General features: G+C 36.8%; 1 protein-coding gene across 7 annotated transcripts in view; it reads right to left on the bottom strand.

Moving 5' to 3' along the window:
* Positions 1-14363, bottom strand: part of INPP4B (inositol polyphosphate-4-phosphatase type II B) — a 371943-nt gene that overhangs the window by 29336 nt on the left and 328244 nt on the right. For all 7 annotated transcript variants that reach the window (XM_039391277.1, XM_027729659.2, XM_039391278.1 and 4 more), the window contains 2 exons: positions 11404-11516; positions 7083-7237 (listed from right to left, as the gene is read on the bottom strand). In XM_039391277.1, coding sequence (XP_039247211.1) covers positions 7083-7237; positions 11404-11516 — 268 coding nt within the window. The remainder of the gene's footprint in view (positions 1-7082; positions 7238-11403; positions 11517-14363) is intronic.

Genomic DNA, 14363 nt, shown 5'->3' with positions numbered 1-14363 from the left:
TAATTAATTATACACCTGTCTCACTGTCTATACTGAACAATTAAATCATTCACAGAGAGGAAAGACATAGCTCAATTCCTATACTCTCATTTGGACCAAGGTATGGCAAATACTAATATGGGCTAGTTAACAGATTGTTTACCCTATCAGTATCTCACTGAGAAATAAAAAGTACAAAAGAGAACAGAAGAACTCAGAGTAGGGCAAGTTTTTGATCAGAATTCCATTAAATCCAGTTCTTCTTTGAAGAACTGCGTCACACACATCCTCAAATAAAAGGTCAAGGATTCTCTTCAGCACAAAGATCACAGGGAATCCAAGTTTGTTTTTTGTGACAAAGCTAAAACCCAAACATGGTCTAAAGTTTTCTTTTTCAATGGAAAAGGAACGTTTTTTTTTTTTAAATACAATAAAATATTGAATACTGTGACTGATACATTAGTATATTTTCCTACTTGGTATTTAAAATTTCCTGGCACATTCTTGAAGAACCCACCTTTCCTAAGCAGTCACTGAAGGAGAAAACAGGTGCATTTCAAGGACTCACCCACCTAACACTGGAGTAAAAATTTAGACACAATACAGATTGCTACCTTCCCCCCCTTGGACTGACAGGAAAACTAAGTACTTACTTCAAAATTCTCATTTAGTGTCTGCTATGTGGACGTAGAATAAGTCACATCTCTAAATATTCTCTGCAAGAGGAGCAAAGGTTTTTACTGTTTTACCTTGAACACCCATTCCTCCCAAGGGATTAGTCCAAGGATATTATTACGGGTTTCAAGGGAAAGGTAACTATAATTAAGGTTACACAACGCTTTCCATTAAAATTCTGCTTTCAACTGTTAGTTCATTTTGAATGGGAAAATTCAAACTTACAATGTCATTTAAAGAAGAAAAAAATGCAGCTTTTTCTTTTTTTTTTGAGATGATTACTAGTACCTTCATGCTGAAGAGCAAGATTTGATACTCTGCACCAAGGTAATAAAAATATGAGAGATGTAACTACCGTAAGAGCCTGCTCCTGCTAGACTCTCAAATCACCTCTTCCTAACAAAGTCTTGTTAAAATTCAGCAGGTACACGCTCTGGGGATTCGATATATGCTGAATGTGTGCAAGGTCAAGGGGCTAGACATCACTTTTCCTTGCTGTTCCTTTCCCTGGCAGACAAGGACCGCTATAATATGAAGCAAAAGCCACGAGGCAGGGGACTGGCTCTGTGGTTCCCTCTGTGTTGTGCCTGAGACCAGTGCCCAGACTCTGAAGATGAGAAGAAAGACAAAGGCAGCCACTCGTGCCACAAAGGAGGAAGGAGTAACCAGAGGGAAATATTCAAGATTAGTGAAAAAGAGGAAGATGAGAAAGTTCACATGAGAGAGTTCTCAGGACTCTGACTGGGGTGTTGGATCAGAAAGAAGCCCGAAAACAGTACGTGGGAAGAAGTTGGAAAACGAGGTACAGGAGACTGAAACTCCTGTAGTCAGCTGGGGAACATTCCCTTTCAAAATACGAACTCAAACATCTGACCCCAGTGAAACAGACAAAATGTGTGGGACTATATTAAAAAACAACTGCCAGTTTTACTTCCTTAACTTGCCCATGTAGAAGCCTGAACCTCACCAATGACCTTCCTGAGCCTGATACAGACTAAATAAAGTGCATGGGTTTCCCTTCTTTTATTTTTTTTCTTGGTTTGGTTTAAGTTTTAAAACCCAGAGATTTGCCTTAAAGACACATTGTAACATTCAATTCTGTGAAATTGAGAAGTTATATTACAAAACCTTAGATTTAACGCAGCATTTTCAACCTACTGTTTGATACTCTGCCCACAATGGCTGTCTACAATTTTCCTCCTCCTTCCAGAAGGACAGTCAGAAACAGAACTATTCTGTAGGGCCCCAGCAAGGTGTCAATGGCATTGATTCTCATTACGTCTTGTGACCATCTCTCTCCATTTAGTTTTGTTTCCCTCTGCACTCTGTTGCTATTAAAAAAAGGTAGTAATTTAGTTTTGGAAAATAAAACTCATGGTGGTTCAATACACCAAAATTGGACCTTACTGTTACTTAAAGTTCAGGCCTCTGTCAATATATCAGTTAATTCAAATCATCTAAAAATACAGATGTTAAGTTTCTAAAGGGTAATAGAAGGATGCAAAAATCTGTATTGGAAGTTAGGCTCTCCTTTTTAAAGTTTTTTTTTACACTGCACTAACATTCTTAGAAAAAAAAAAAAAAGAGGTGGAGAAGGTCAGATTGGCAGGAAAAATGGAATGGTTAGAGAAGAAGTTGTGCTTCCTCTTCTGTGTGACCCCTCACATGCTGCATCTATTGCCACAAGCTCACATGGGCCGGATGAAAGCTGGGAGATGTAAGAAAGGCATGGAGAGATTTGCATGTGGACCCCTGTCTTTCATCCTTTCCCTTTGCTCCTGCTTCCTAGTCCATGTAGCAATCACAATGCTGGTGTTTGGTATAGGCTCCTCCACGGCCAAGGTCCATCTCAGCCTGGACCTATGGCTTGCACCCAGAACATCTGAAAGTCCCTGATTAAAGAGCTATTCCTCCTATTCAACCCACACACCTTTAAGAAAAGCTGTCCTCAAACAGCTCTTTAAAAAGGAGAGATTTTCTTCATAACCGGGCCATCAAAAGCCCAATACCTTGTTGCCCAGACCACGCAATCTTTGTACTTGTGCTTCAATCAGATTTTTGATAGGCAATTTATCTAAAATAACCCTAAATATCCTTAGCTGCAGTTTCAAGTAAAAACATTGTGCCCCACATTGAGTCAAATTTTGTATTCAATGTCAGAAATATCTGACAGGTATTGTGCCCTGCTAAGAATGATGCTAAGGCTTAAAGTGTGAAGGATTCACTGTAGTCAGTGGATTCGTCACTTCATTTGCTTGTTTCTACTTTTGAGGCTTTACTGGAAACATGCTCAAAGACCTGAGATTCTGAGGTTGCTCACTGCCCCATGGTCTCCAAAAGGGACCCTATCATTGAAACATTAAAACTAGAAAGGTTCAGAAAAGAAAAAAAATTTACAAAAGGAAAGAACTATGAAATTCATTTTACAGAACTGCTTCACTTTGTGCTGCCCACCAGGGTCCATCCTCCTCTAGGCAGTGGTCAGCTCTATATATGAAAAGTAGAATCACGTGACAGATACTGCAGTGAACTTGGGTAAATCAGTTTTGTCTCTCTACTGCCTCTTGGAATAGAGTTAACATTGAATGATAGGAAATATTCACATATTGGTGAACAGAAAAATAAGAATACTGATGCTTGCAAAAAACGAATTGAAACTGGCAGCAACATTATGAAGATTATTTTAATATGAAGTAAATGGCAAGCACTTGATACAGAGGGGATAATATATTGATTTTTCTCATTCTGCACTATCTATGTCACTAAGATCAATGGAAGTCACTTACCTATATCAAGGCAATTATAATATGTGGAATTATTTATAGAATAGCTGCTTCAGGTACACACCAATTGCAGCATCATAATGGTTAGAGTTACAACCAGAAGACAAAACCATCTATTACATATTGTAAATGATAAAGCTTGCTGTCATTGTTTCACCACATTTTTCATAAGCTAAAGAAAGAACTAATAGAAGGATTTTAGTACAGTTTTTTTAAAGCAGCAATAAACATTTTACAGTTTATCACTACAAGATAACAATTCCATTTACAAACTAAGTCATTAAAAAACTAGGAGTATTTTCCAGAAGTGGGTTGTGCAGTGTACACTGAAGCAAATACACTGAAACATCTGAAATTGTTCTGGATTGCTCAAAATTCTGGGGGCATCAAAGAAGTCAAAAAGCAGCAGCACACAGAAACTCAGATCTCCAAACTTCTGGTGGCAAGAAAGCACGAACCTGTACGTACATACTTCCCTTTTACAACAGTCAGCAAAGCTGTGTCAGCACTGGCAGGAAAAGAAAAAGCTTTACAGCTACACAGGCACCTTTATAATTTTCATATCTCAAAATGATGGCATTTCCAATAAAGGCTGCTTTTGAATCACCATTTATTTTTACAACTCACTTAGTTTCACAGTATTCTCTATCTCCTACTGTTAACTCTTGAAAGAAGCCTTTCAAAAATCAATCCAGTCTGTTAGGATTCTCGATGTTAAAATTGAATTTTTCTTGTCTATTTGTTCTTTTGAAAGGCTTAAAAGCAATTTGTAACCATCAGCATAAAGGGTTTTGATTGATAAAGTTCAACAAAGTGATCTAGAGAAGATTTATTAGGGGAAAACTGCTAAAATTGTAAATTAAATGGCAAACAGTTTTTCTCTGTGTGTTCTTGAAACAAAATAGGTTCTTTCAGATGTGAAAATCATTCTAAAAGCTTCTACAAGTAGTTAATGAAGATTTTAGAAATGCAAAGCATAATCTTTCAAATAACAAGCTACAACAATAATCAAATAAAAAGAAACTATAAAAGTCCAAGTGCCACAATGACTACAAAACAAGCCTGTAGACCTCATTCACACAAACCTCAAAAACATAGCTGCCAAGCTTCCCTCAGGAAAAATACAGGAGATTTAGCTGAAATGCCATTATATCTCTTGCTGTGGAAATTATGGCCTTTTTTTTTTTCCTCCTCTCTTCTGCCTGTCTGCTCTTCCCAGCTTGCTCTCCCAAATTGCCTTTCTCTGCAAATCACCTTTCTCCACCTGCCGACGAGAGCGGTGCCCAGCTGGAGGGTCCCGCACTGCTCCAGGGAGAAATGCTGACATCCCACCCACCACTGGGCCAGAAGCACCTCCAGCAACTGAGGGGCAGTGGGGAGGAAGAAGCAGTCCCTGCTGAAGGACTGTAGCACCAAAGATAGGAAAAAAAAAAAAAAAGGCACCCCAAAGCCAGTTCTTAAACTGCCTGACCAACTCTCAGTGGGAGCACCATGGAGTTATGTGTCCCCATTTGACACTTTGCTCTCCTGTTCTAAATTTTTGGGCTTTCATTCACCAGCTCATGAAAAAAAAAAAAAAAAAGTAAGTTGGCTGCTATTTTTTTTTTAACTTCCAGTTTTGTGAACAGTGTTATACTGATAGAAATTAGCTTCGCTAAAAGACATATTTATTTATTTATTATCCTGACAGTGCAGGTTATTTTTTGTATGCTACTGCCACTACTTGCAAGGCCTTTGCTTTAATACTTAGACAACTGTACCATCCAAGTCAAAATTATTACCTTCCATCCAACACACCTTTCATCTACTTTAGTGCCAGGCTGTTTCAAATTCATTTACAGGCTAAGAGTAGGATAGAGCTTTTCTCTGTTTAAAACTATAGCAAAACCATAGACTTGACAGTTTTGTAGTGGTACTTCAGCCTCATATACCCATCTCCTAGTTTATTTTTTAAGCATTCTCCAGATTTTTTTGGATTTTCACCATACTTTTGTGACTCCAAATTACTGTTACCTACAAATATAACTAACATCTTAATATCCTCAACTTTCAAATCAGTTACACGATATAAAACCACTCAAAGCTGCTCACATTTTAATCTACAAAAACCTGCTAGACTTTTCTACTAAGAAGTTAGTTTTTTTTTAAATCATGTATATGTCTGCAAAACTTTTCCAATCCACTACTCAATGTTATTCTAACATAATAACGATTTTATATAATTAGTTTTCCTGTATCTAGTAATTTTCTGTAGCTAAATACATTTCTGTATTTATTGGAGACATAACAGAAAAAACCAAAAAAAGTATTTGAAATGCCGACACAAATGAAATTTAACACAGAAAACTCAGAATAGATAAAACATGTAGTTATGAAAGACTGCACACAAGTCATTCACTCACTGAATTACTGCAGGGACTGAGGGATTTATGCAAGGTAAGGATACATACAAAACAATACACCTCAGTTTAATACATCACACTGCACCAGCACCTTGTGAACCAACTCTACATCTGAGCCATTTCAGTCCTCTGCTCATTTACTCTTTGTAAAATTACCCTTTTTCTTTAAAATACCTATCTTTGCCAAAAGACAAAAGGACCCTATGCATGTAAACCTACATTATTAATCCCAATGTTAAACAACTAATTTGACAATACAAAATATTAAGGTCAAGAATTACCCATTACAGACTTTAAACATTACTTAATATTTAAGTATTTAATACTTTAAGCTTACTTAACATGTTATTCACAAATCCAACATATAAACAATTTGTGTTTCACGTAAATGCAAGATATGACTCAGTTATTTCTTTGCAGGCTGACCAGAGTATTTTCTGTTAGTTTTGTAGTGATCTTTGTTTATATATTATTCTAATGTTGTGGATAAATTTTTTTAAACTCCCATAGAAAATATTATTAAAACCATTATGATATGATGTGATTAAACTCATTAAAACCAATGATGAAAGTTTTTTTAGAGAATCTAGCATCTGGATTCGTTTTATGATCAAAACTTGTTCGCTCAATTAGTTTTTTTTATTCATCAAAGATTCAGGTAATCAGAAATCTTTACATCTTTTAATTACACATTCTTGATAACATCAGTCTCAATTTCAGCATAGTTGCAATTTAGAATAACACATTTTAATTAATTTTTTTAAAGCACAGTAAAGATTTCATCAGATATTAGTGGCAACCACCATCTGTCCAAAGCTATGTGGTTGTTTCTTATATTTTTAACAACATGAGCTAGTAAGAATTACCGACTGTAACAAATGCTTATTTTGCTTTCCCAGTATTTGTATAAATTTTATACAAATTATTTAACGAATATGGAAAAGTTTTAAAAAGTGTTCTTAAAACAGAAAAGTAGCTGCTCTTTACCTTGGTCAAATTCTACGGTGGGTGAGTTGATACTTGGAAAGTTTCATATATCTGTCTCAGAAACTGTTAATTAGTGATAAAACACACAGTTGCAAAGACCCTGCAGGCAAAGAGCGACTTACCAGCTGGCACACTGCTGGTCAGGTAAGTCAGGGCTGGGTTCATGGTGCCCTTAAAACCAGCTTTAAGGCGGCTCAGTACTGCAGTCCCTGGCTCAGCTCAGAATGCGAGGGACAGGCAAAAAACCTCCACGTACCTTCTCATGCAGTCCAGCGCCCGGATGAAGAAGTCCTTGTGAAGCTGATGCTCGTCCCTCAGGATGGAGCACTGCTCCAGCGTCACCGACATGGATGTCCGGTCTTTGGCACTTTTGCAACAGGTGAAGCGGACGCCGTTCAGCTTCCGGCAAATCTGAAACACGGGCAGGCGTCAAAGGTGGGCCCTTCTCACACCAGGCAGACTGTGCAACTCCTACAGCTTTGCAGTCCCAGGAAATGAATACAGAGAACGACAGCGTTTCTCGAGGAGAAAAGAGCTATTAAAAGATTTCCTAACTCCAGCCTGGATCATATGGCGGCTGACCTGTGTCTGTGCAGTTAAATCAGTTGTTAGCACTGCCTTGGGGATGCTCCTACGCTGTTATGCCCATGCTGGCCTGACACAGTGCCATGAAAGATGAAAATGTTGTCCTGAAAAGAACTGTAAATTTTTCTTTTGTTTATAAATTTGTATCATTAACACTCTACGAAAACAGCACCAAGAGATTACAGCTATATAGCCCACTTCCATTTGTCCAAATGACACATTTTAAAAGAAGATATTCAGGGCTTCTGTTAGCAGGACAAGCCTAAAATAACCCACCCAACTGAGGAAAAGGGAACCCTTATCACATGTAGGAGAGTGGTGCACACAACCTTGTACTGCAGTCGCAATCAAGTCTCTCTCCTGCCCACCCCAACACCCCCCCAAGAGAGGCAAGAAACAGATGGTGGAGCCAACAAAAAAAATCTACCATACTTAGTCCTAAGCATTTTTAGCAAGTTACTAAAATATCTACACACACTACAGCTTACCAAACCATTAAATCCAATTTTCTGAACTTGAAATAAAAAGGATTTGTGTTAGCCTAGGCTATAAGAGGAAAAGCTGCTTCATGGTTTCTTCACTTTCTGTGACAACCACACTATTCAATGAAAACTTAATGGTCCGAATATCTGATGAATAAAGAAAAACCTTGACAGATCTTAACTCAGACACATGAACGCAGCAGACTAACTCCTCGTGAGGGTATAGATTCAGACACATCTGAAATTAAAGTCTTTATGCTCAACAGGTAAACTGTTCCATGTATTTTTTTCCATATGAAAGCTTAACACAAATGACTGCCATGGATTGTCTACTTTCACTGTATACTTCAACAAAATTATAAGGGACAAGGGAAACATGACACTTTTTAAGGATAATTTCTCACCTTAAGAATCAATCTGTGGTTGTACCAGCCCATTAGTTTATACTTTGGGTTCAAACAATATTTTACTAGAAAAAGAAGAATTTGAAGGAGAACTGCTGTGCCCAAGTGTGGGTCTACCTTTCCCCTGATATTATTTGTCCTTTGCTTGCTCCTAACCCCAGAGGAGCATAGGTACAGCAGTACCAAATCCTGAAATGATTATAAAAATGGGCAAGGCAATAAATTACAGCAGTAATCGTCCTAAGGAGCTTCCCAGCTTGGCTATCAAGTGACAGCTTGCAGGATGAAACTGGAACGTGATCTTCATAATGTCACTTCAGCAAATAAGCATTTCTTCATCTCTTAATTGCATTCTCAGAAATTCTATTAAAATCAATGGCCCAGAAAATACATACAGTCTTTAAGGTCTTTGCAATAGCATGGTAATGGTGATCTCAAAAGTTTAGTTCAGGGAATCAACTAATTGAATCTATCTTAGAAACCAAAGAGGTTCAGGGTAGTGAAGGAGAAACTATGAGTCTTTCTTCCATCCTATAATTCTAAATTTTAAAACTTAAATCTGTTTAAAAATTTGAACAGTTGCATTGGGATTTAAATAAAGTACTATATGATAATTTTCTTAAATAATGCTGCAAAAGAAGTTAACTGCCTAATTGAAGAGATTAACTCTCTTTACACTAGTCTCTTTGGAAGTCCATGAGTCATTGTGACAATTTGACATGAATGAGTCATAAAAACCACACAGGTAATTATTCTGGATGAGTGGTGGGTTCTGATGCAGGGAAGGGAGACTAAATCCCAAATCTGGGCTGACAGCACACGAACAAAGCACTGGCTAGTGAGAGTTGGTTTTCAACTGAGAAGCATTCTAGGCACAACAAGCAAATTACCACAGCCACCCACAAGCTTACTTTTTACTGAATTTCAGTACAAATGTCTCAATTTTAAAGTGGACTAAATAGAAAACAGTATATTAAGTTAAATAATGAAATTAAAAAATCCTTAGATGAGGATTTAAGGAGAAATATAGGCTAACCTCTTAGGCTAGCCCAGATAAATCCTTAAAATGACTCAGTTCCCTAAGCAGCTGCAGTCAAACAAAATAAGTAATTACAATGGGCAAACACAATGCTCTGATGTTCTAGAAATCTAATAAGGGACAATAGGAAATATATAGTAATAGTATCATATCAGAATACATGGTTTATCATTAGTGTCCAGCCCAAATTTTATTCTCAATTTTGCTCACTTATTTCCCAAATATATTGAAGATATAGGAGGAGGAGAAATAGACTTAGCTTTTATTAGATTTATTCTCACAGTCCCAATACAACAGGGATTACATGAGGTGCAGATACATGTGCACATCCATGTAGAATCTCATGCATCTACTGCAATAAAAAAGTGATATTTCACCGCTACTGCAATAGTCAAGTTATATCCTTATATCCTTTTCAGTAAATAAATGGAACATAGTATAACAGTGTGTAGATCGATGCTTTCAGAAATACACATTTCAGAAAGTCACTGTAAGGTAACCTACAGAGAAATAGAATTCAGAGAAGGAAAACACTCTGTATGTCCAAAGACTACATTTTACCCATGAAATTATTTTCAGGGAATCCAGACTAGATGGTAGAATAAAACTTTCTGTATCCAAAGATTAGGCACATTCTCCTATATTCTTTGTAGCTCATTTTATACTATCCTGCACTGATATATCTTTTACTTTTTTTCAAAAGCAATGTTTCATAGCAACTGCAGAACTGGTACTGCAAGAAAAGCTTATACTTTTACTTACAAAGGATTTATACGTCAATAGCATGTGATAATATTTATTAACCACATGGCAAAATGTTACTAGCAATATGAAAGTTACAGCAGTGTTATTAGTACAAAGACAAAGTTAATATTGTCTTTTTCCTGGTCTTAATGAAAGGTCATGGAAAGTTTTATTAATAATTTTGTATCAAATATTTATTTTCCTTGAAGGGTATATACATTTGAAAGTCTCCCAAAACACAAAGTCTTGCTTCAGTTTCAGTAGATATCAAAGACTCAAGTCCTTGCTTGTATAAGCAGGTAGAGATGCCAAGGGTACTCTTCTAAACCTAAGACAGTTAGCTGTCTGAATTTCACATTCCTGAAAAGCTTGAGCTCTTTATAAACATCTAAGGCTTGTGTTTTTTCTAACATGTATGTGGAAACCCCACTCAATTGGGAAACAGAAAGGAATTATGTGATTAGAGCAAAGTAAGTATTAATCAGTTTGATAAACAATTTTGATTGTGTTCTCCTTGTGTCTGAAGGTCTGCCCTTTTCACATCCTTTGCGACACTTATTTATAAAAGTACTTTAATTACAGAAAATCAAAAGGTGAATGCAGCAATCGTAAATAAAAATCAGAGCAAGTAATCACGTCCCACATCATACCTCAGATTTTATGGACATTAAATAAAATTTTATTTTGAATAACAAAGTTTTACTTTACCCATGAAGGGACATGATTTTAAACAAAAAAAGTTAGATACTGTAACTGTATTGTCTCTCTCGTACGAGGTGATGTATTTACAGCTATGTGTGATCACTCAAGGAAATGATTCTGCCCATGTAAGGGATGAAGGGCTTCCTCTGCCCAAAACCAGAGTCAGCTAGCTGAAGGAAAAAACATGCCCCAAACAAAAATCCAAACCTCTTTTACCCTGTTACACAACTCAGTGAGATAAAAGAAAAACCCTGCATCTGGGACAAAACAATCTCGAGCAGCAACCCAGGCCACAGACTGCCCGGCCAGAAAAGGTCCTGGAGAATGAAGGGGACAACAAAGTAACCAAGACCACCTCTTGCTCAAACTCCATCCAGTTCTACCACTTTAAAAAGTGAGACAAAGAAAATATCTGTAATTTAAGTGGAGGAAGAAGAGATACATTCATGAGTGGGATGAGAAACTATGAGAGCAGGTATGTTAGAAAGCTATTTCAGCACATCTACCTACTTTAATCATTGAGGTTTCCATTATACCCTTAAAATCCATTGCACTTACAATATTAGCAGGCATGTGAAAATTAGTTAATCATGTGAACCTATCTGAAATAAGAGAGCTTACCGTTGCAGCCAGCCACATGATTTCTACATTCTTTCTCCTTTTGGCCTGGATATTTTGATGGAGATTTTCTAGCAATCCCTTTAAATCATTTTGTTCTTGAAAATGTGGTAGACCTGGAAAAAAAGGATGATAAGAGTGCTCATTATGGTAAGGCTGATGATACGGTTTTCCTGGCTTAAAGAATGCCCATAGTAAAGCACAGGTCTATTATTTACAGCCTTGTTTGGGAACAAAGGACAGAAATTACCAGTTAAATATTTAGAGAATAAGCAAATCTTATGTCTTTCTGAGTATTGGGTTGTCCTCCCTAAGATATTCACTTAAATTTGGAAAACTAAAGTGTCTTCAACTTTTATAAATGGATGGAGAAAACCAAAACCAAATCTCTGCTGTAGTTCTGTTCATCAACTATTACTAACAATTAGTGGAAATCAGAAGAAAAAAACCTAAGTCTATTAAAACCTACCTTGATGGGATGACTTCTTTATTTTAAGTCAAAATATTTTGCCTTTGTTTTCAAAATTAAACATCTTATTTTTTGCTTTGAAATGATGCCTTAGTTCCTTATATAACATAACATGAAGTTAAACAGCACTGAATATCCCCTCTAAAATTTAACAAAGGATATTTCTCAGTCTAAAATTAAATGGGGCTTCAATTTTGAAGTACAAAATAATTTCAGGCTTGCTTAAAATTCAAAATCTTACCTTCTTGTTCTGCGTATGGCAGCTGAGTTAAAGTTTAATTTCTTATATATCTCTAGCAAAAATTCAAGAGTTTCTGCTTCGTATGTATATATAGCAGGGGTTTGTTCTAATGCTACCTTTATCTTCCCTAGTTTTGAAAATCAGTAGAAACAACTAAAATCTGTTTTTTTAAATTATTTCTTCTTATGGTGGTGAAGTAAATAGAAATTTAATTATAGTTATCACCAAAAAAAAAAGGCTCAGAATCAGCTGACACAAAGTGAAACCAAATTGATAAATGGATACAGTGTCTTCAACAAGAAGAAGTAAGTTGTTCCATTCAGTGGGGAAAAAAACCAAACAAACAACAACCCAAGATTTATATTCAACTGAAAGTGTAATAATGAGGTAACTATTAATGAAGGTCGATATCTCTTCTCCCAGTCTGATCAAAGCTGAAATGATGCCTCTTATCAACAGGTTTTATACCTTTTATATCTAACAAATTCTGTAGTTTCCCTTATCCATGATGCTTAGTAAGGAGAAATTTAAATGTGCTCAAAAAGAACTATTCAGAAAATGTCTTAGTTGCCTTTCTCATACTGTGCTGCCTAAAACAAAAAAAACAAGCAAACAAATAAAAGCTGGAAAAAATACATCCAAACTAGTTTTGTAATAATCTGACTGTGGATTGTTTTATCTGTGTATTATACACTTAGATAATGCAGAGCACATAAAAATACATCAAAACCTGCTAGACAATTATACTTATGCTGCATCTGTTTCTTTAAAACACAAAGCACACAATGACAAAAATGCTTCAAGATTATGGGAATGTATCACCAGGTAAACATTTTATTCCTTTCAGGCAGTTTTCCTTTGGTTCACAGCAGAAAATTCAACGTCTCAGAGAGGTGACTTCACGATAGGTAAAGCAAGACTCTCCTAATTTATAACACTGCCAAATGAGCTGCACCTTGCCTGGAAGTGATCTATTGCTTAAATTCCTTGTGTCACTAAGCAGTATTAAACCATCAAATCAGTCTCAGATTATGAGACTCCCTAAGAGGGAGGAGCCTGGAAGTAAAGACAGACTCATAAATGGTGAAAATGCATGTTCTGCTACAGGCATTATTGATGCTATGAAGGAAAACCCTTATCCTTGCAGGATTTTGAAACCATGCCTGCATCCCTCTTCTCACACTGGGACAATGGGATGCTGTGGGTGTTACGTAGCAAACCAGCAACAGCAATTTTATGCCTTCAGCTCTTTAAATTGAGTTTCAATCTGTTGTTTTCAATTAACTATGTACTACTAAACAAAAATCTTATATTTTTGGACTCTTAACATCATTAGCTATTCTGTAAAAGCAGTACTGTTGTGGTGCCTAAACCAGAACTGTATTTGACTGGCATTTTTGGTAGTAATCTTTTTGGAAACACACTGTTATTTTTAGGATTTCCTATGAAAGAATTAAAGAGGGTATGAAACAGATAAGTGACAGAGGGTATGTTCATCTCAAAGAAGACAGAAAGGCAGTGTTTGGGATATACAGCTACAAGCCAGAATATTATTGACAAGGGGAATTACAGAGATGAGAGAAAAACTAATAGAAAATAAAAAAAATAGAAACTCCCTTTCTGGGAGTGGAAAATTGAATTCTTTAAAATGAAATACATGAATGAAGCAGCAGGTCAGTGAGGCTGCCAAAGGATGGTGGATGCAACAGCCTGGTAAACAGGGCTGTGAGTCCTCAAATTCTGCCGGGCTTTATGAGCACTATTTGAAACTAAGAGCTTTGGGAACTGGGTCCTGCATTTACTTTGTAGGAGAGATTTGGCTCTGCAGGAAACTATCTGGAAAGGTGGGACAAAAACATCAAAAAGCCATCAACGCTCTCTCTTGGCTGCACCACCAGGGATGTTGCCAGATTGTATGGAGGTTTATCTTCCAGAGGTGGGGGAACAGGGGAGGGACTGAAGTCCTCCCTCAAATGAACAAGTTGGAGAGCTTCACTTTTTTCCAGGGAGCTGGTTTAAAAGGTACATTCCTCCAAGGCAAAAGAGTGATTCTGTACAATGCTCTGGAGCTACTGGGAAGGGCAATGGAACCAGCAGGTGCTTTGTGTTCTGAAAAAATTTGTACAAAGAAGAGACTCAGATCTTCAAGGTAGAGAAGAATCAAGACAGCAATAATAACCAGAAAAAGACACTATGAATTAGACAAGCATAGTTCTCAAAAGCCTGCACAGCCTGGAAAAAGTCCAGGAAGAT

This window comes from Pipra filicauda, unplaced genomic scaffold (assembly GCF_003945595.2).
Source record: "Pipra filicauda isolate LSUMZ 115617 unplaced genomic scaffold, ASM394559v2 scaffold92_size2517590_pilon, whole genome shotgun sequence".
Classification (NCBI taxonomy): domain Eukaryota; kingdom Metazoa; phylum Chordata; class Aves; order Passeriformes; family Pipridae; genus Pipra; species Pipra filicauda.
This window is presented reverse-complemented; position numbering and strand designations above follow the sequence as displayed.